The following is a 22398-nucleotide window of genomic DNA, read 5'->3' on the forward strand; positions in this document are numbered from 1 at the left end:
TCTTTGTATTTTCCATGATTTCCATGTTATAATCTAACAAAAAGTTATTCAGGGTCTCACCATATTGATGGTGAGGAAAATGCGCTTCAGCTTCCCCTGAATGATTATATACACCACATAGATTCTGGGATGATAAGGGGCAAATGGAAACATTAAAATCCCCCACAAAAATAAATTCGTAAACATCATTAAAATTCTCTACAAGATTACACACTACTTTATGTAAGTCATTTATCACTGTGTGCCTAGTGCCATCAAATATATTATTGTAGAAATTAATCAGCAAAACATTTCTACATTCACCTTGCGCAAGCCAGAGGATTTGAGAATGAACCCCCACTTTTACATACTTTTTGACTAATACAGGCAACTTTACTGAAATCATAACTAGCAGACCTCCTTTAGGTCTCCCATGTGGTGAGGCCAATGCGGGCAGCTCATAGGAAACAAAGCCATCGCTCCCCTTATATTCTTTACACCATGTTTCCTGTAAACAAATAATATCAAATAAACCAGTGAAATCTTTCCAGCCCAGCATAACCTCTTTGGCCATCAAACCAGCAATGTTCCAGCTAGCAATATGACATGTTGCCTTGACCCTTGCTGGGGTGACATTTGGCATCTCATCAATAGATACGGACACGTTATTATTTACATTAAAATGCTCTATATTAAGCTCTGAGTGCTCCTCAACGCCCCCAGTTATCATACAATCAATGTTCACAATATTAATCTCTTCAGTTAAGGACTTTTGTAACTCTCCAGCGTTATCCCTCACCCGGGCTAAGTTACTCTTATGTCAATCATTTTGGTCCAGGAAACTCAATGACTGGAACCTATTCTGAATTGGAACTTGATAAAACATCCCATTAACGGGTGACATTAAACTATCACTTACTGATGGGAAATTAGATGCATGTGCTAAAAATCTATTCCCGCCATGGGGCAAATTCATCATATGCATTGGCGTAACAAAAGAACCATCCTGATGGGGGAAACAGAGGGTTTGTGGCCCTGGTCTATTTACATTAGTATGGTAATTATTATTGTTAGAAAGACCTTCCCAACTATTGACTGGGTGTAACACTTAGCATACCTCCGCACATTAACAATCTTTGTCAAAGTACTTCTGAAATGAATAGAAGCCCTTTCAAACTATCATGCATGGAGTTGAATGAGCAGCAGCGCGATTAAGAAGCAAGGTTGGTGGGTGAGGACTTTTGTCCTTTTAATACAGCAAATTCTAATCCCCTTGAAAAGGTGGAGCCTATTCTACCTGATAAACTGCCTTACCAGAGGTGTACTATCCTGGGCAGTGGCATTGATGAATTCTCCCAAACCGTATTTAAACAATTCTTTGTCTCTGGACAAATTTCGAAAATGTTTTATAGGCCTAATGCAGGATGTTCCACCAAAGAATCCCTCTGTGACATCGAGCCGGGCTGTCAAGAAGTGAAAGCCTATGGTACTCAATTTATTTGCATGCTGCATACTGGGTTGAGCATATTCAAATCACACTGTTTAAATGTGGGCTAAAATAGGAAATTAGGAAGAAGCTAGTTTATGTTTTTAATCCAATCTCTTTGAATGAGGCAATTGAGAGAACAATAAAGGATTTCATTTGATGGAAAAAAAGAAGGTAAAGAAGGCCAGTCAGCCAAGTCTTCCATTTTCTAATGCTATGCCCTTACCACCCTTGAAACAGGATGATACCAAGGGTACCAAGCCTGCTGAAAAAAATGAATGCAGATAGGCTCCATCAGAGGACCCTTACATGGAGAGTGAGAAAGATGAAGACAATATCTCAAGGGATTGTGCCTATATTATGGTGAAAGTGGTCATCTTATAAAACAATGACCTATCTAACCTAATAGGATGACAAGAACGTTTTGGCATCACAGTTTTTTCCAGAAACTGGTACTCAGTTATTCCTGCTTCTAACAACCTTGTATCTATGACAAGAAAATAGGATTTATATTGTGGCCTTGTTGAATTTTGGCTTATTATGCAATTTTTTGGACTGGAATTGGGCTTGAAGTTACAAGGTTCCCAGGTGCGGAAAAGAGAAAGCTGAAGATATTCACTTTGTTGATGGCACCCTGTTAGTTTGCTGACCTATCATTGAGTGTACAGCTTCCCCAGTGGTGGCCATGTTTAATTACCAAGAAAGTTTAATATTAAACTTATTAGCTTCTATCAATCATCCAATAATGTTGAGCCTTCCTTGACTTTGCCTTCATAGTCCTAATATCAATTGGACAACTAAAACCATTTCTCAGTTCGATGTATGGCAACAAGAGCTGTTTGGGATGCAATGAAGTTGCCAGTAAAGTATTCTCAAGCAGCACTAAGGAAAGGTGTTATGTTATGTCAATGTGTATGGCACAGCTTATCACCCATGAGGGTATCCAAGTGCTGAAGGAGGAACATAGGTCAGGCGGCGCTCCTAGTTGAACAGCCGGGTCTTCAGTTTCTTGAGAAAATTGATAAATGGAGTAGCAGTCCTGATGTGTTGAGGAAGTTCGTCCTCCTGACTTCTGCAGATGTATGAGTCTCATGTGAGGAGAGAGAGGCAGAGCGTAGCTGTCTAGAGGGTTGGTAGAGTTGAAGTCAGTCATTGAGGTATGTTGGTCCGGTGTTGTGGAGGGCTTTGTTGGCGTGGATGAGCAGCTTCATTTTGCAACATTTCTGGATGGCTAGGCAGTGTAGTTCAGTAAGGTAGGGAAGGATTTGAGCGCTTCTGGAGATGCCTAATATGAATCTGGCGGCAGTGTTTTGGATGGTCTAGAGTCTTTGCTTGAGCTAGTTGGAAATGCCGATGTAGAGTGCATTGTCGTAGTCAAGTCTGTTGGTTTTGAGGTCCGGGTGAGGCAGCAGGATATGATCACAATGTTGACTTGATTATTCATTAGGAATTTGCTGCAATTATGATGCCAAGGTTTCTGACTAGGTCTGTGGGGGTGGGAGTGGAACCTAAGTCAGGTGGCTACCTGAAGTTAGAGGATATGATTTCCTTTCTGCCCATTTTGAACACTGTTCCTGTACAGTATAAAAAAATCATTGATATTATTTCTCTATCTAACACTGAACAGTTGCCACATTGCTCATGGGACTGGGCTATCACTCTCAAACTTTGCTCTGAAGTCCCATTAAGTCAGATGCATTCTTTGTCAGACACAGAAAGTATTAAGACTATATCTTTACGAGAACCTAGGAAAAGGCCTCATTGTTTTATTATGTGTCTCTTGTTGAAGTTCCTTTATTTTTTTGTGCCCAAAAAGTCTAATGTGCATAGATTACAGGAGACTTAATGAAATAACAGTTGAATACCCAAATCCCTTTCCCTTCATCTGGGATATACTAGAGCTGGTACGGGCAACACTATTGCTCACTAAGTAAGATATAAGAGGCACTTATCATTTGTTACTTGTCAGGAATCAAAATGAATGGAAGACAGCATTTCCAACTCCCTAGATGCATTTCACGTACAGAATATTCCTATAGATTTTCTTGTAGAGTTGTCTCTGTCTGACGAAAAGACATTGGTCATATTGGTCATATTGGTCATATTCTGTAAAAGGGACCATTTTTCTGACCTATCTAATTGTTTAAGTAAGTATTAATGAAATTACTTAGTGATTTAATAAAGACTAGCAGCCTGCCCCGGCGTTGCCCGGGGCAGAAGGGGGCTGGGGGCAGCATCGCAGCAGGAGAGGCGCAGCAGAGCGTCCTCGAGCAGCAGAGCGTACTTACAGTGTTTCCTTGCTTCCGTTTTCTTGGTCCTGGCCGCTTATGCCCACGCTTGTGTCCGCTGGTTCTCCACGCTCATTTTCTTGGTCCTGGCCGCTTCTGCCGACTCTCCTGTCCGCTCTTATTCTGCGCTCCCCTGGGCATGTCGACGCTCCTCTACCCGCTCCAAACCTTGGAGGGTGTCGCTTCCGCTGTTTTTCCGCGTTCGTTTTCTTGGTCCTGGCTGCTTCTGCCGACTCTCCTGTCCGCTCTTACTCTGCGCTCCCCTGGGCATGTCGACGCTCCTCTATGCGCTCCGGACCTTGGAAGGTGTCGCTTCCTTTCTCCTGTCCGCTCCTACAGGGTGTTGCTTCCAGCTTCCGTGCTCCCCCGTGATGTCAGCACGCATCAGCACGCACGTCGTTAGCTGGCGCTACTTCTAAGGTACTACTTTCCCTTAAAAATTACGTTTCCCTTCTAACATATATATTTTGTTTTATATAGCCTATGTCCTTCTGCTTGCCTTGAAGTTTTCAAAGATGTATTGGGTGTTTGGATTGGTGGTGTACTTTTCGAATTTACCTGGCTCAAAGGACACAGTTCTCTCTTTATAATACTAGTATAGATATTTATTTGCTCCATGGAAATCCATAAAGGATGATCTCAGAGAGGGAACCACACTTTATATCAACTTTTTTAGATATTTTTATTCTGCTCTGTGAATTTTCTCAGCATTGAGCTACAGAGTTCATCCTCAAATTAATGAACTCACAAACAAGTCTAATTAGACTCTGGTACATTGTCTAACATTATTTAGTAGCATTTCACATGACAACTTGGTGTTGGTACTCCCCTTAGCACTATTTGTGTACAATAGTAGAATCCAGAGTGTCATTAAGGCCTGTCATTTTTCTGTATTGCAGAGTTTCATCCTAGGATATGCCAAAGAGCTGTTAGGTCATAGGTAACTCAATTTCTGAATAAATGCAAAACCAGGTTGAAATTAGAAAACAACTTAGTAAAAATGTATAACTGTCACAATTATATTTGGGTCATGAGCATGCAGAATTACCCAAATTGTGAGAACGTCTGCTCTCTGGGATTATGTAGGCTGGTCAATGCAAGCTGGAAGGCTGCTGTGATTCCTTCTGGTATTTTCATAACTGAGGCAGTGAAGGGGCTATCTTGGAATTTATTACTTTAATCCCAGTCCAAGATGATGCCTATCTGCTGTCCTAAGGTAGTTCCTTAGAGGTAGCTCTGCTGCCTTTTGTTGGTCATAATGTATTATGTAGCAAGACCAGGCCATCAGGAGACTGTATTGCAATGTCTCTAGTTGCTATTCTAGGACACCCCTAGTGTTTACTGTATTATTATTATTATTATTATTATTATTATTATTATTACTTTCTAACTAGTTTTTCAACAAAAGCAGCTCTAGGTTTCTCAAGTTTCAGTCTATTGGGTAATTTTTCCTCTTCTGGAATTCCATCTGAACTTTTTTTATACCATCAGCTTTTTCCTCAGCTAGAAGTGATTTCTTTTTGAGGACACTTTCTGACTTGAGAGGCAAGATGGCGGCCGCTGTAGTGGCTGAGTGAGCTGGTGTGCTGAGCTCTTACCTGTTGCTGACCTGCCTGGCGTTTTTTCACCGATCTCCTGCGTTGCACCTTGGAGTCTGATGCAGTGGTTTATGTGGAGCTATTGACAAGTTCTCCTCGAAAAACGTGCCGAGTGACTGCGGGGTAAAGAGGAGCAAAGCAGCAAAGCGGCATTCATAGGTTCGGGACTGGTAACGGCTTCAACGGGTACCCCCGCCTCTGTGCCGCGAGAGCGAAGGTGCACAATTGTCGGCGCTTGAAGGAGTGAGGCAGCCGCGGTCACAGGGCTTGATGAGCAAGGCGTGGTGGAGACGGAGCGGCTTCAATGGTTACCTCCGCCTCTTGTGCAGCGAGAGCGAAGGTGCACAATTGTCGGCGCTTGAAGGAGAGAGCAGCCGCGGTCACAGGGCTTGACAAGTAAGGTGTGGTGGAGACGGAGCGAGATAGCGAGGCGAAGCTGCAGCCGAGGCGGAGGTGGATTACCGCGGATTACCTCGGAGCTACGGGCGTTTTGTTGGAAAACGACTAGGGAAAGAATTACAAGCTCTTGTTTAGCAGGAGTAACAGTCACCCATAGCGTGGAGTCCCAGTTTATAAGGATTGAGGATCTTTTGGATTTTCCGGGCTTTCACCAGACTCTTGGTGTGCAGGTATAAACAGTGTGTAGCATTGATATTTAAAAAAAAATCAAGTTTTGGCAAGGTGGGAAATAAAAAGAAAATATAGTTATGGCACCAAAAGGAAGGGGAGGAAGAGGGAAAGGTGCAACTAATATCAATACCATTTCTAATTCTGCCTGTAATGCGGACCCTTCATCCAATATTACCACTACACCTATGAATAGCAATAATCTCCGAGCGCGCAATGAGAACATTAAGGAGCGCACAGTACTTGACTTACTTAGAAAGAAAAACACAGGTGGCACAGTGGGTGCTGTCAGTAGCTCTGCGCAGATACCTCTCATGATTAAGCCTAATAATGGCCTTGCTGATCCCTCAGGTGCGGTCCCCAAACAGAGGACTACTCAGAACCATTTATCTTCAGCTGAAACGTCTCTAGTGGAAGCTCCTAGAGAGCAAGAGCAAGACCAAGGGCGAGAGCAAGACCTGGAAAGGGAGCTGGCGGTCCTATGCCAGGCAGTTGGGGAGGTTAGTGACTCACCTCAGACCAGGAATAACTTTGATAAAGAAAAGGATATTCTGCCCTCTGCCGTAAACGATGCAGAATCTGTTGATTTAGGGGGCCCGTTCTTCTCCATGTTGGAGGGTGAGGAAGAAGACGGGGATGGAAAGGATAATGAACAATTCTCTTCTTCTGGTGACTGGGGAAACGATATTAATGCTAATATAAGCTTGGGAGAAGATGTCTTATCACCTGATTCCCCGAATGTTACAGTTAGGAAAATTAATGAAACACAGAAATCCCTTGCTAATAGCAAATTTAACTTGATCGGTCAACCACAATGGCAGGAACTGGCGGAAACTGAAGAAATTCAGGATGAGGCACATAACCTCAGAGGAGAAGGGGAAGGAGAAGGGGAGATCACTTTAAAAGCAATCTATAATCTACAAACATCCATGTATAAAATCATTATGGCCCATAGGGAGGAAACTAAAGCAGAGGGGCTTCGGACACAGGGAGCTGTTCGTAAGTTGCAGAATGTGGTTCGTCGATTGGATAAAAACTGCACTGAAATGACCACGAGAGTTCAAGAAGTGGAAACCCGAGATTCAACAGTTGAGGAGGAGCTTTCCAGCCAGAAAACCTCAATCAATCAGATGCAAAAAAATGACTTAGATATAGACTGGAAACTCACCGACTTGGAAAATCGGGCATGTCAGAATAACTTGCGTATTTTGGGGATTCCGGAACTTTCTGAGGGAAAAGATGTTCGCCGATATGTTGTTGATCTCTTTGCTGCAACTTTCACGGACCCTAAAAACTGGGACTGGGACAAAAAAATCATAAGGGCTCACCGCTTTCCCTTTACTCAAAGACGAGGGAGGTCAGCGACTCAGCCCAGGGCAATTCTTATTTGTCTGCATAATTATCTCCTTCGTGAGATTTTGTATGATTTAGCTAGACCTACAAAACCTAGGAAAGGACTGGGACACAAATTTTATGTCCGTCCTGATTTTTGTCAGACAACTGTCCAGCAACACTGGAGGCTTAGGCAGTTAATGACACCTATTCAAGCAAAGGGGGGCCAGGTGTTCTTACTAAACCCCGCAAAATTGAAAATTGTCTATCAGGGGAATACAACTTTTTTGGTATCTGAGATCAAAACTCAGAGGTTTATAGACACAATGTAAGGCTATTCAGGGAAAGATTTATTTTCTTTTTTTCTCTTTTGTCTTGATGGGGTATTCCTGTCTAGGGTGTTAATTAGATACGGCCAGGTCTGGTCAGCACAGACAGGGAGACTACTTCACGCCACCCACCATCAATGAGGACTTTTGTCCTTATGCCTCTGTTGGGATGGTGTTGCAAGGGTGGGGGGGTAGGGCGGGTTTGTGGAAGGGGAGGGGAGGGGGGAGGGGGGGGGTTCTGGGGCAAGGAAAAACAGTAAATGGTCAATTATTGTCAGCTAAACTTCAAATTGGGCTTGTTTTTGTGTCTTCTAATCTTAATATGTTTGATATATTAAGCAACATTTCTGAGGTCTGTGATAAATACTTAAATAAATATGATAAAAGGTAAAATATCTATATGCTCATGGAACGTGTGTGGGCTAAATGACAAAAAAAAGAGGTACAATCGGACAGATGTTGAAAACTATGGTTGTCGACATTCTTTGCATTCAAGAAAGTCATTTAGCTTGGAAAAATAGAGGGTGGCTTTAAGATCTTGGGCTAAAGATTGTCAGCTGTTCTCGATAGACCTCTACCGTAAGAGGAGTGGCAATATTAAAAAGATTTGGGCTGGGACAGGTTAAAAAAATCAAAGAGGACCCATTGGGCCGCTGGGAAATAGCTGCACTGAAATTAGGTGAAATAACTTTGACTATTTGCTCAATCTACGGGCCAAATGCTGATGATCCCTCTGTTCTACATCAACTAAGTATTGAATTGGCCTTATGGCCACCTTTGTTAATTATGTGTGGAGATTTTAATTTGCATCTAGACAAGACATTTGACTTATCTAGTGGCAGTCCTTATGTTGGTAGAAAGAAAAATGTATACAGAGTTGTTAAAGGATTGGTCCAGGAATTTGGGTTGACGGATAATGGATATGCCAGGGCTGGAGGCCTGCCTGGGTACACATTTTTCTCTGCCCCTCACCAGAAGCATTTTAGACTTGACTACTTTTTTGTAGCTACAGCCCTTATTAATATCTCTGCAAATTTATCATATAGGATTCTACCTGTCATTTCTGACCATAATCCTTCTTAGTTTTGATTGGAATTTTTCACCATTTCTTAGACCATGGTCTTTTGACCGTAAACTCTTGTATGACTCATCCTATATTGAACACATGAGCAAATGGATCCCTGAGTTTTTTTAGAATAATAAAGGGTCTGCCGCGCTTGTAACAATATGGGATGCTTTCAAGTGTGGGGTTCGTGGGGAAACCCTGAGCTACTCGCTTAGAAAACAGAGAGAGATTAGAAAAAAGGGGGAAGCTGAGATGCATAAATTGAGAGATCTTGAAATACAATTAATGCGGGCATGTAATACAGGATTGGATATTGACAGTATTTTAAGACATTTATTGGTACACAAGGTTAGAATCCATCAATGCTATGCTAAGAAATTTGCACAACAACACTGCGTTTCGAGAGGAAGTTTATGAAGTAGGGGAAAACTCCGGGAAACATTTGGCTAAAAGGCTGCGACAGAAGGCGGTATTTTCCTCTGTAGACAAAATAACGGATGATACAGGGAAAATTGTTAATGAAACCTCAGAAATATTGGAAGTGTTTCGTGGATTTTATTCTAGGCTTTATACAGAGGATGGGGGCTCGAATCTTGAAGAATGGATATCAAAATTCATGGAATTAACCATCAATGGCACTGCGACAGAGGAGGAAAAGGAGCAATTAGATCTTCCTATATCTTGGGAGGAAATACAGTCTTCTCTTTTATCCTTAGCGCAGGGGAAGGCAGTAGGGCCCGACTCTATCCCTCTTGAATTCTATAGGGTTTTTCGATTCATTTTAAAGCCCGAACTCGTATCTCTATTTACAGCAGCACAACAGGGTATATCCCCTTCATCGTGGCAAGAATCAACAATTACGGTCTTTGTAAAAAAGGATAAACCTCCTCTTCTTCCATTTTCCTTTCATCCTATCTCATTAATAAATGCAGATAGCAAATTTCTTTCTAAAATATTGGCTTCTCGACTCTCTGCATTTATAACTCCATTAGTTTCTATATTCCAACATGGCTTTATCCCTGCATGTGACACGACTAACCATATTCGGCGAATTATAACTTTCCTAGACTGGGCCCAGGCAACCCGATCGAATATTGGAATAATTTTGTTAGATGCTGAAAAAGCATTTGATAGGGTTGCCTGGGATTACTTGTGGGATATTTTGGGCAGAAAGGGATTTGGCGAGGGCTTTATAACTGCACTTAAGACTATGTATGTCACCCCCAAAGCACGTATTCGAATAAATTAACAGGTATCCTCTATTTTTTCAATCACCAGGGGTACCCGACAGGGATGCCCTTGCTCTCCTTTACTTTTTGCACTTTATATTGACCCTTTACTTAATTATCTTAATTTGGAAGAGAGGATTAAACCAGTCTGTCTGGCCAGTGTAAATTATCGGGCATTAGCTTACGCTGATGATATTGTTGTCATCACAACTGACGTCCAGAACGCGGTCCCGGCCATTAATGTTCTGGCGTCAGAGTTCGGCATTTTTTCCGGGTACAAATTAAATCCGTCGAAAACTCAGATCTTATGCGCAGGGCATAATATGCAGACTAATTTCCCGACCGTCTCTGAGGTTACATATCTTGGGATTAAAATCTCGCTACCTGTATCTTGCATCCCGGATCTAAATATGAATCCAGTGCTTGCTAAGATTAATTCCACATTGCAACGGCTAGATCATTTACATCTATCATTGCATGGCAGGGCCAACGTTTTAAAAATTTTGATTCTACCCAAGGTCTTATACCTTTTTCGTTCTATACCCCTGGAATTTTCCCCTATTTGTATTAGAAATTTAGAAAGTGCAACATCCAGATTTTTATGGGGGTATAGACGACATCGAAAGGCCCTCAAAAAAATGATTCTTAGCAAAGAGTGCGGAGGATGGACTGTTCCGTATTTTTTGTTTTATTACTTCGCGGCAACTCTGCAATTTATTAGTTCACTGATAATGGGGGAGGGAGTTCGAATACCTGCCTGTAGCTCTCCCTCTATATATGAGCTGACTTTAGGAGAAGGAGCAAAATCCCATTTTCTTAAGATGACAGAGCCCAGCTACTACAAGAAGACGAAATTTAAGGTACTGAAAGCAGCTTTTATGGTGTGGCAAAAAATTCGAAACATTTAGGGTTAACTAAATTGAATGCATATACACCTTTTGAAGCATCTGGTCTATAACCATCTGCAATTTTTTGTGACTTAGCGGCGATTAGATGGAACTTGAACGGTGTTTGCTATTTGAGTGACTTGTTTTGTGGAAATCAGTTGGCTTCTTTTCACGAATTACAGAGCATATATTCATTAAGCAAAAATGATTTTTTTAAGTTTCTTCAAATCCGCAGCTTTTTTCAAAATCCATCGCCTGTCTCAGTAACTAAAATGAATAAAATTCCCCTTTTGGATCTTTTGCAAAAAAACACCAATAGGCCTTCTCTACTCTTGTTTGATGCAGGAATTTGGGGATGACTTAACGGAATGTCAGGGGAGGTGGGCCGGCAAATTGGGGATACCCGACACTAAGGTTTTTGATTCAGTTCAACTTGCCTCCGAATGTTTAATAACTGGGATGATGAAATCTCAACATTTTATGTGTTTACATGATCTTTATTATCCCCCTAGCAAAGTTACAAAATGGAGTACTACAACTGGGACAAAATGCAATCGTTGTGGGTTGTTCGCTGCAGATGATGAACATATGTTTTTTGGTTGCCATAAATTGGGAGAGTTCTTTAAACAAATTGAGAATTTTTTGAGTGCTGTGGTAAAGCTTAATATTAAAGTAATGGCTGAGATGGTTTTAATTGGCTTAGAGGCAGGAGTGTCAAGACCTAAACCTTTAACTTGTTTTCTTTTTATTTGTATGGCAGTAGCTCGAGCATGTATTACTAGGGAATGGATTAATGTAGACCCCCCCTTCTTTTTTTAGTTGGAGGGAAATATTATTATATATGTATAATATTGAATCTGCTATATATAAACTCAAAGGGGTCAAAAGAAGAGCTTTGGGTGAAAAAATGTGGGAGTTTATAACTGAATGGATTTAGACATTGTTTGATGCTGCTTATAATAGAAGCGACATGCTGATGTGGTTCTTATTTTTCTTTGGGTGTTTTCTGTTTTCTTCTTATCGCTTTATTTTTTGTTCTTCTGTATTGATACGTGATTGACCATTTCTGTATATCCTTGCATAAAACAATAAAATAAAAGAAAAAAAAAAGAGGACACTTTCTGACTGAAGTTTACTACCTAATCTTGGTGAAGTGACTGCAGAATGAAATCACCCATTCTTTAGCATCACATCTACCAGATTGAAGTATATCCACCCCAACCTGTCATTGAAATCAATCAATAAATATAAAATAGCACTCACCTTAGGTTTTAGGTACACCACCTTACTGTGCAAGGAGCATGAACATCAGTGTGGTGGTCATGTCTATGACTGATGGTGCTCACTTATTAATTTGAATAGGTGGCTCTTAAAATGCCATCAAAACTTTCATCACATTGGTCACAGCCTCAAACCTCAAGTCCTCCCAACCTATCAAATGGCAGCTCCACTTCGTGGTGTTTTGCAGCAGTGTAAGCCTACTGAAATCAACTCTTTTGTTGAGTCACAAGTAACATCAGTTGTCTGCATTCTTGCCTGGCAACCTACTCCCTGGCTCTATGCCACCACTGAAGTCTCAACTCTTCTGTTCTTAATCAGGCGGTTGGGTGTGACCACAAACAGTTGCGACCAAAGTGCATCACATGCCTTTGAGGCTCCAGAAACCAGGGGCACATGTACAGGACCCCTGAAGCTGGTGGAGGATAACAGAGGCACAAGTGCTAGAAGTGAGGTCCAAAATGCAGGAAAGGGGCCAGTCATACCCGGCCACTTGCATGAATTTGAATCATGCACATATTCAAAGTTCAAAAAAGTTTATTATGATTTGGCTCTCATTGAGGGCCACATAAATAACATACATATTAACAATGCAATAATAAACACAAGCTACATACAGCAACAGGAATAACCACTAGTTATCTGCAAATAATGCAATCATCAGCATCTCCCAGAAACATATTAATATATATCTAAAAATTCTTTAAAATATTTAAAAATTCTAGAACAGAACATTTCGTTAGGGGGGCAATAAAGTGCATGGAAGAACATTTTTACATTCACAATTCCCAATTGTAAACAAATTGGTTTTATCCATTTTTTGCGCATAAGGTGCAATACCGGACAAATAAACAGTACATGGTTAAGATCTTGAACAGCATTATTACATAGATTGCATAAAGGAGAAACTCCATACCATTTTGCTAGGAGTGTATTAAGTGGAAGCAAATTATGACGTAAAAGGTACCATACCCTTCGGACACCATGAGGAATGTTCCAAATTAAGTATTGTTGGGCTAGTTTTGGTGTATAGGTTAGGACCAGGGCTTCCCTTTCTTTATACTTCTGTTGGGCGAGTATATCCAGCTTATAACAAAGTTCCCAGGACATACTTTTTAACTTTAACTTTAACTCTAGTGGAGAGAGCAAAAATAACGTGCTTTCATCCAGTTCGAGCAGCGAAACCGCTTTTCTAAAATTTTTTACTAGCTGCGAGAACTCATTAAAGTTGCCCAATAATTCCTTTTTTAAGATTTCTCGTAAGGTGCCTGGTTTACCTCTGGCCAAGCAGGCTACCCATCTTACGAGGGCAGCCAACCCCTGAGCCCAGCAACTTCGCAGTCCGAATTCCAGCCTGCATGAAGATGTAGAGCAGGCTGAATTAAATGAGGAAATTTTCCTTAATACCTTTCCCTCCATTTTTTGCATAAAATCCCATTGTTTCAGATCCACTAATTCCATTCCATAAAGGAGGGTAGCAGGAATTTTCGCTCGGAATACCTCCAAGCATAAGGAGAAATGCCTCTTCCCTGTCGCTTTATACAAAGAACATAATCCCCTACCATGGGCCATTGCTTTTCGAGAACTATGTTCGATGTGGGGCTTCTCACTAAGGTTAGCAGATATTATTTTGCCTAGAAACATGTAGGAATTAACTACCTCAAGTTTTTCTCCGCTTATTGTCCAGTTGAAGCTACTAGATCTGCACTTCTTCTTACCAAAGATGCACATGATTTTGCTTTTAGAGCTATTAATTTTCATATAATGTGCATCAGCGAATTCATTCAATGCATGGAGACGATTAGCGAGACCTTTCGGGGTCAGATCTAAAACAAGTATGTCGTCCGCATACATTAGAATTGATATAGCTGTCCCTCCAATTTTCGGGGCTAGTCCCTCACAATCTGCAACAGCGGTTGGCAAATCGGCCATATACAGGGAAAACAGTGTAGGTGCCAATATACACCCTTGTTTTAGTCCGTTCCGGGAGGGGATAGATTGAGAGAGACCCCTTTCACCGCCTTGTAACACCTTACACCATGTATTCCAGTGTAAGGACTTAACTAAATCCAATAAGTATCCCGGCATGCCCAATGCCGACAACTTTCTCCACAGCGTCGGACGGTCCACCCTGTCGAACGCTGCGGAGAAATCTATAAATGCTACGTATACGCCACCACCACGTACACGAGCATATTTATCCATAATTACCTGTAGCAATGTTAGGTTATCTAAAGTTCCGTGCTCTTTTCGAAATCCTGTCTGTTCCTTAGGTATAATATTATTTAAATTTGCCCACTCTGTTATAGACACTAATAAAAGTTTAGCAAAAATTTTCCCTATTGCGTCTAATAGGGCAATTAGACGATAATTGGAGGGATTATCCCGATCTCCTTTTTTAAAAATTGGGATCAGAATACTTCCCCGCCAAGAGTCGGGGACTGTTCGAGTTTTAAAACACGCCAGAAATACTGGAAGAAGAATCCTGCTCCAAGTGGTTACGTCTTGCTTGATTATAGACATGGGCAATTCGTCGGGTCCCATAGCCCCGGAGGAGCGCATGCTCTTTATTGCGGTAGCTATGGATTGCTCCGTGGGGAGTTCCATTTTAGAATCGGTATTAAGACCTGGAGCCCATGAATCGCCCCCTGCATCATTAGGCGCATATAAGGTGGTCACAAATTGGGTCCAGACATCTTCAGTAATAACAATAGGAGTGGACGTTTTTACAGATCCACATCCTTGCCTTATTATGGACCAAAAATCTCTAGAGTTTTTACAAGTTGATGCCTCTCTTAACTTGATCCATAAAATATCTTCTTTGTCTCTTTTTAACTTGGATCTCAATCTTACCCTCCTTCTTTTTAATAGAGCCAACTGTAACTCATTCTCCCCTGATCTATTAAGGTATTGCTTCCTAACAAGTTTATTGATCTCTTTATTTAACCTTAATAGAGGACTAGGAGAAAAATATTTCTTTTTGTGATTTCCTGTATTCCTAGCCATTGCAGTGACTTTTTTAATGAGGTTTTCAAGGAACATGAATTCCCTACCTTGCCAGTAGTCGAGCTCAGTTAGTAATTGGGTGAGGATGTTTTGTACATCCTTGCTATTAATAGATCCCCAATAACATCTATCTGTATGACAATTAATAGTAAAACCTCTGTTCTTTAAGGACCAGCGGTCAGTTTCAGGGGGTATTAATGAGACAGTTAATTTGATAATTTTATGGTCACTCAAGGGGGTATGAGTGATTACCAAATCTTTAAGAAAAGAGAACGTGTCAAAGTCTGTTATTACATAGTCCAAAATAGATTCTCCCCTAATTGAACCATGTGTATAATTAGCCGGGGTATCTGAAGGCATTCTGCCATTTATAATAATTCCCTCCACGGAACTGAGTTCCCCGAGAAGAATCTATCGTAAAATTATCTTCAGGAGGAATGTAGGCATTTAATATTATAAACGAGGACCGTTGAACAACGGAGTCCAGGTTAGAAATGGTTATGGATTGGAATAGATTACTCTCGTCCTTGTAATGTGAGAATTGCCATTGTAATGCATTAGATAACAAACAGGCAATTCCGCCTTTAGCATGGCCTTTTTTAGATGGAGTCGCAGCGGCCTCTAGGACGAAGTAGTCATTCCCTCCATATGGAAGAGTTTCACACCATGTTTCTTGGATACATAGCACATCCGCATTCAGGGAGAGGAGATAATCAAATTTCTCAGGGCAATTAGACAAGCCAGCGGCATTCCAAGAGACAATTTTCAAACAAGGGTTAAAGATGTGAAGATGGTCGTGGGTTTCTCGAGGTGGTATTTGAGAGAACTCCAGGTAACCAGTTCCACATCGAAGTGTCTTCAGTTAGAGGGTTATCTGTGCTACCAGGTAATGAAAGAACCTGGGAAACCATACGTTTGCCTCTGGAAAGCCAAATTTTTAGGTCATTATTACATATAGGAAAATCGTCCTGTCCAGAGGTCAACTTTGTATTTCTTTCAGTAAGAGAAAGACACAAATTTTTATTAACAAAAGGTAGCACGTCAATTCCTCTACATTGAAAGGCTTCGGCTTGTTGAAGGACTAAATTAGCAATTATTTTAGAGTAAAACTTTACCCTTATTCGTTGCCCATTTATAGATCTTATTGGGAGAACTAAATCAATGTCATTTGATTGAACCAACTTTAAGCTTTCAATCTCATTAAGGCAATTAAGTAGCCAGGATCTATTCATTTTTAGATCAGAATCAAGTAGTGGGAGAAAATCCAATGAAAGAGTATCGACATATAAAATAGGGCTTTTTGCTGATTGAGGTATTACATTCCTAACTACCTCCGTCTGAGGCAGAAAGATAGGTGCTGTTGGATTAAATACTCTTGTTACTGTCGGGAAATGTATATTATCATCGATACTTATAGGTTGGGGAGCAGGAGCATCGACTAAAGATCCAGAAACCACCCTCTTCATAGTTACTTCAACCGGGGTGCTCCCATTGGCATCATTTATGATACCTTCCACTTCCACCTTATCCGGGGTATCTGAAGGTGGACTATACCCTCTTTCTGTAAGAGCGGGCGTTTCAGATATTGTATGTTTTTGAAAAATAATTTGTCTGGGTCTTTTCTTTTTGTATTTACGTATCGGTTTCCCCTTTTTCCCTCTTGATTTTATTTTGGCAGCTCTGGGAGTCCCCGAGGGACCTTCGGGCTCCTTTTTATCATGTACAAAAATGGGAAAGAGATCATGGCCCCCCGTTTGAAGTTCTTCACTCACATTTTCTTCCTGCTCAACCAACACTGGTTCTGTTCTCAGAAGCAGGGGAGATAAGGTGGATTGATTAGGGGACTTATGAATCTCCGCCTCTATGGATAATCCCAAAGGGGCATTTCCCTTCCCCTCAATAATGTTATCAACCTCTTTATGGACAACAAGAAGAGGGTTAGCAGAAGTAATGAGAGGCTTAATCACATTTTCAACATTTTTCACATTTTGTGCCAACAGTGCCTGCAATATCTCAGTAACCGAAGACAAAATACAATCAGAGTTTACAGCAAATTTACCCATTAAAAGTAATATGGAAGACAGAATTTGCTCAAGGGCTATGAGTGACTCAGAAATGGGTTTATAATTTTTTGGGTAACTGGATGATGTAAGGGGGCAAATCCCCGATAAATTATAATGCGGGGATTGTACATCACTCTGCGGAGAAAGATTATCTGTGGATTTAATGGAGGGCGTACTGCTATATAATAGCAGACCAGATGGGGTTTCTCCACTAGGAGTTTTATTAGCCACTAGGTGGGATAAAGATGTCTTATCCACATATCGACCGCAGAGTTCCAAGTCAATGCTGGTAGCTATTGAGGCATCACCCTTATCTTCTTCCAGAAGATCATTTCCTTTGAGAATATTATGGTCTAAAGATTGCGATGATATTAACAAAGGATCAGCATCAGCCACATGTACAGGACATATAGGAAGGTTTACCACACTTGACTGACTCAGTGACCTTTTCATTTCCACCATAGGGACCAACTGACTAACTTCCTCCACATTGGGACAAAGTTCCAACTGTGGTAATTGATCAATATCAGATTTCCTAGAAACTTCTAGGGATTTATTCAAGCTTTTCTCCCAAATTTGACTTAATTGCATCTGTCCTTTCATGATGACACTGTTAGCTTGCTTTTTCTTCAAATGACTCGGACCGGGTATTGTACCAGGATTCTCCATTACAACTTTCCCGGAACGTAATGTCTTTGCCTCCATAGTGCCGTAAAGGAATCTAAGCCTACAATAGTATTCCCAATCTTACAAATGAACACAGTATAAAATAATATAAATTCACAGGGGATAAAAGTGGGAGAAGAACTAGCAGTTAGAGTACTTTGTGGCTATACTCCTATCGGCGTATTAGCATATCCTTAAAATATAGCAACACAAACGAGAAACTGAAGAAATACAACTAAAAATCAAGATACCGGGACCCAGCCCGGCCTACCTCGGCCACTGAGGGCCACAGAGGGCCCGCCCTTTGCCCGGGCTTAGCCCGGCGTCACCCGCGCGCGTCCCGCGATGCGCGTTACCTCAGCGCAATTTGTTCCAGCTGAGGGGGGCGTGGCAGGGAGGTTCTCTGCGCCCAACTGGCTTGTGGGCGTTGATGTTCACTGGCCTCCGGGACGGCCAGCAAGCCCTTAACAGCGAGTGTTTCCCGCGAAGCGGGAAACGCGAGCGGTAATTCACAAGCGCTGCCTGATAGCGCTACAAATGTCAATGAAGCACTCGCACTTCCAAATAGTGCTACAGAGATCACAGGAGCCTTGCGAGTTCAACGAGGGCCACACAGCAAAGAATCAATTTTTCCAGAGGCTTAGCAGCCGACTTCTGCAGCAAACAGGCAAGAGAAATCCAATCTTCAGCGCTGCCTCAGCGCAATTTGTTCCAGCTGAGGGGGGCGTGGCAGGGAGGTTCTCTGCGCCCAACTGGCTTGTGGGCGTTGATGTTCACTGGCCTCCGGGACGGCCAGCAAGCCCTTAACAGCGAGTGTTTCCCGCGAAGCGGGAAACGCGAGCGGTAATTCACAAGCGCTGCCTGATAGCGCTACAAATGTCAATGAAGCACTCGCACTTCCAAATAGTGCTACAGAGATCACAGGAGCCTTGCGAGTTCAACGAGGGCCACACAGCAAAGAATCAATTTTTCCAGAGGCTTAGCAGCCGACTTCTGCAGCAAACAGGCAAGAGAAATCCAATCTTCAGCGCTGCCTCAGCGCAATTTGTTCCAGCTGAGGGGGGCGTGGCAGGGAGGTTCTCTGCGCCCAACTGGCTTGTGGGCGTTGATGTTCACTGGCCTCCGGGACGGCCAGCAAGCCCTTAACAGCGAGTGTTTCCCGCGAAGCGGGAAACGCGAGCGGTAATTCACAAGCGCTGCCTGATAGCGCTACAAATGTCAATGAAGCACTCGCACTTCCAAATAGTGCTACAGAGATCACAGGAGCCTTGCGAGTTCAACGAGGGCCACACAGCAAAGAATCAATTTTTCCAGAGGCTTAGCAGCCGACTTCTGCAGCAAACAGGCAAGAGAAATCCAATCTTCAGCGCTGCCTCAGCACAATTTGTTCCAGCTGAGGGGGGCGTGGCAGGGAGGTTCTCTGCGCCCAACTGGCTTGTGGGCGTTGATGTTCACTGGCCTCCGGGACGGCCAGCAAGCCCTTAACAGCGAGTGTTTCCCGCGAAGCGGGAAACGCGAGCGGTAATTCACAAGCGCTGCCTGATAGCGCTACAAATGTCAATGAAGCACTCGCACTTCCAAATAGTGCTACAGAGATCACAGGAGCCTTGCGAGTTCAACGAGGGCCACACAGCAAAGAATCAATTTTTCCAGAGGCTTAGCAGCCGACTTCTGCAGCAAACAGGCAAGAGAAATCATGCACATATTCCCAAATAAAAAGGGCTCAGGGTCAGTCATGAAGACTCACTGAAGAGTGCTCAAGCTATCCCATTGGCTCTCTTTCCTTGTATCAGTTGCAGGACTTCTAAATCTGACAGGAGCTTCTAATGGTGGATAAAGGTTAATTTCTTCCATAATGGAGACCGTGGCAAACCAACCCTTTACCTGATACTGGGCCTAGAAAGGGACTAACTAAAAGCTTGCTAAGCATAAGTTGACACTTTTAGTGACAGAGACAGTATAAAGTCCCCATACCCACTAGAAAATACCACTACTGAACTGTGAACCAACCTTACTAGGAGCACTGGCTTTTTTGGCACACCAGGGCCTGTATTATATATGGAGCCATGGGAGTGGACCAGGTCTGTGTGTCCATTTTCTTCATCCACAGGGCAAAGTAATATTATAGAAAGTGCAGCAATTTCTGTAAAGCAGATTGCGCTGGTGCATACACAATACCGGTGCTATCTTAAGGAGACGTTTTGTTTGCAAGTAGTAGTATCCTTTAGCTAATGAGGAAAACACAAAGTATTTCTGGATGGACATTCTCTTGGCATAAAACACCATTGTGTCTTCCGCCTTAGAACTCATTCAAACAGATGATAGGCTTAAATCAGTCATATCAAATCAGGTCCAGGAGTACCGCTAGACACCTTAATGGATTTATTTACATATTGTTCACCTTTCTGACCTCACTTATTCCTAGATGATCAGCCTAAAACTGCTGCTTTAATCCTTTCATGTTTTCCACGAAGACAGCATGTCAAGTATTCTCATTTAGCAAGAAAACTAAAGATAAGTTGAGGGAGTTTATCTCAAGGTTGATGCTCCATTTTAACAAGCATTTTAAAGAATTTACTGAGACATTTATTTCTCATGAATTAGGGGTAAGAGAAAATAGGTATGTCTCTTGTGTCACAGGTATAACCTTCAGACCCTGAAATGAATTTCACATTCTTGAGATCATTCCAGTGTTGACTACTTTCAAAATAGAAGATGTTCTAAGGCAAGTTAAAGGATGATATGGGGGATTTTTAGACTCCACCTACTTGAACCCCATTTTCATTGCGAAATGTCCATCAATATAGAGAAATTCCCTATATTTTTATTTTTCCCACCTCTCCTCTCAAAACAGCCATTGGCTATTTCTTAATAGAACCCCAGTATTTTTTTGTAGGCAGTGAAAATAGTATTATGAAAATTCCATTGAAGTTGCTCCAGCATAAATCTTTCTTCTTATTGTGCCCTTCAGTTGATAAATGTGATCCCTGCCTTGGTCCATGTCCCTGGAATGGCGTATGACCTTTTCAAAGCACACGACGATATCCTTGACTTCCTGAGGTGCATCATCACAGAGCATAAGAAGACCTATGACCCAAATATGAAGAGGGACTTCATTGATGCCTTCTTGGAGGAAGTGGAGAAGGTAAGGGATGTACTCCGACATGATAGGCATTTTACAAGAAGTAGGTCCTACCTTTGTTATATCACTAGCATTTGTACTGTTTTTAAATATACATAAGGATGACATAGTACTGATCAGGCTAGCAAGCACAACCCTCTGTGCACCACCTATTATCCTTTTATCTATTTTTTCAATTCCTTTGTTTGACATGCCATGTTGGGCAATCCATCATCTTATCAATTAGCCAGCTCACTCAATCCTAGGACTCTTGTGGTCCACTCTGTGCCCTGTGAGCTTTTAGACGATTGCCCTAGTATGCCCACAGATACTAGTGTCAGTGACATACCTTCACTGTACACCTATGTGTGAGTATGAATTCCAAGACAATGTCCCTTGCATTGCATGTACCCAAAATGCATTTGTTGCTATTGCGTATGTTGTTTTGTTATCTTATTCTCATGTTCAGGATCACTTATGCTTGCACACACCTTTAATCAACTTGAAATTATGCAAAGTATCTAGTGTTTTCAAGGATGTTTTATCATCCTCCATTTGAGTAAACATAGTTATCCTTCAGAGTTAAAATCAGTAGCTGAAAGCCAACTAACACCGGATATCATATTAGGTAAAATGCCCTTTTACCTCCATTCCCCCCTTCACTCAAGACTCTTTTCTGGAGATACTTCCTAAAGTGAAGTCGGGGTCCCCCGCGGACGTCTGCCCAGCACGAGTTCTGCAGCATATTTACTCCGGCTGCCCTGACCCCCCCATTGCCTTCCTCAACAGTTCTCTGGCACAGGGCGTAGTGCCCTCTGTGCTAAAGGCAGCTACAATAGTGCCCATCTTGAAAAAACCTGGCGCGGACCCCTCCATCCCGGCCAACTACCGCCCCATTTCCCTGTTACCCTTTTTGGGTAAGGTGATGGAACGCCACGTCACCGCGGCACTTAGCGCCCATGTTGAGGCAAATGGAGGACTGGCATCCCGCCAAGCCGGGTTCCGTCCCAGGCATTCGACCGAATCAGTCGTGGTCGCAGTCTTAGACAAACTCAGAAAGGGCATGGATGAGAACAAACACCAGGCACTGGTCCTCCTTGATCTCTCCGCCGCCTTCGACACGGTGGACCATACCATCTTACTTACCCGTGTCAAGGCGGCTGGTATCGGGGGATCAGTTCTGGTCTGGCTCTCCTCCTTTCTGAGGGACCGCACTCAGGCGGTTCGGCTGGGCGACTTCACGGCCACCCCTCTCCCTGTCACTTGCGGTGTTCCCCAGGGATCCTCTCTCTCCCCTTTGCTTTTCAATCTCTATATCTTTCCTCTCATTTTCGCACTCCAGCAGCTGGAGGTCACCGTTTATAATTACGCGGACGACCTCCAGCTCATCTTTGATCTGTCCCCCTCTCCTCTCTCTGTTTCTAATTTCCAGTCAACTATGAC

General features: G+C 42.4%; 1 protein-coding gene across 1 annotated transcript in view; it reads left to right on the forward strand.

Moving 5' to 3' along the window:
- The window catches only part of LOC147748023 (cytochrome P450 2D15-like), a 704421-nt gene that overhangs the window by 352840 nt on the left and 329183 nt on the right, over positions 1-22398 (forward strand). The window contains exon 5 of the mRNA XM_086957942.1: positions 20806-20979. Within this exon, the coding sequence (XP_086814068.1) occupies positions 20806-20979 (174 nt within the window). The remainder of the gene's footprint in view (positions 1-20805; positions 20980-22398) is intronic.

Source organism: Lissotriton vulgaris, chromosome 1_1, assembly GCF_964263255.1.
Source record: "Lissotriton vulgaris chromosome 1_1, aLisVul1.2, whole genome shotgun sequence".
Classification (NCBI taxonomy): Eukaryota; Metazoa; Chordata; class Amphibia; order Caudata; family Salamandridae; genus Lissotriton; species Lissotriton vulgaris.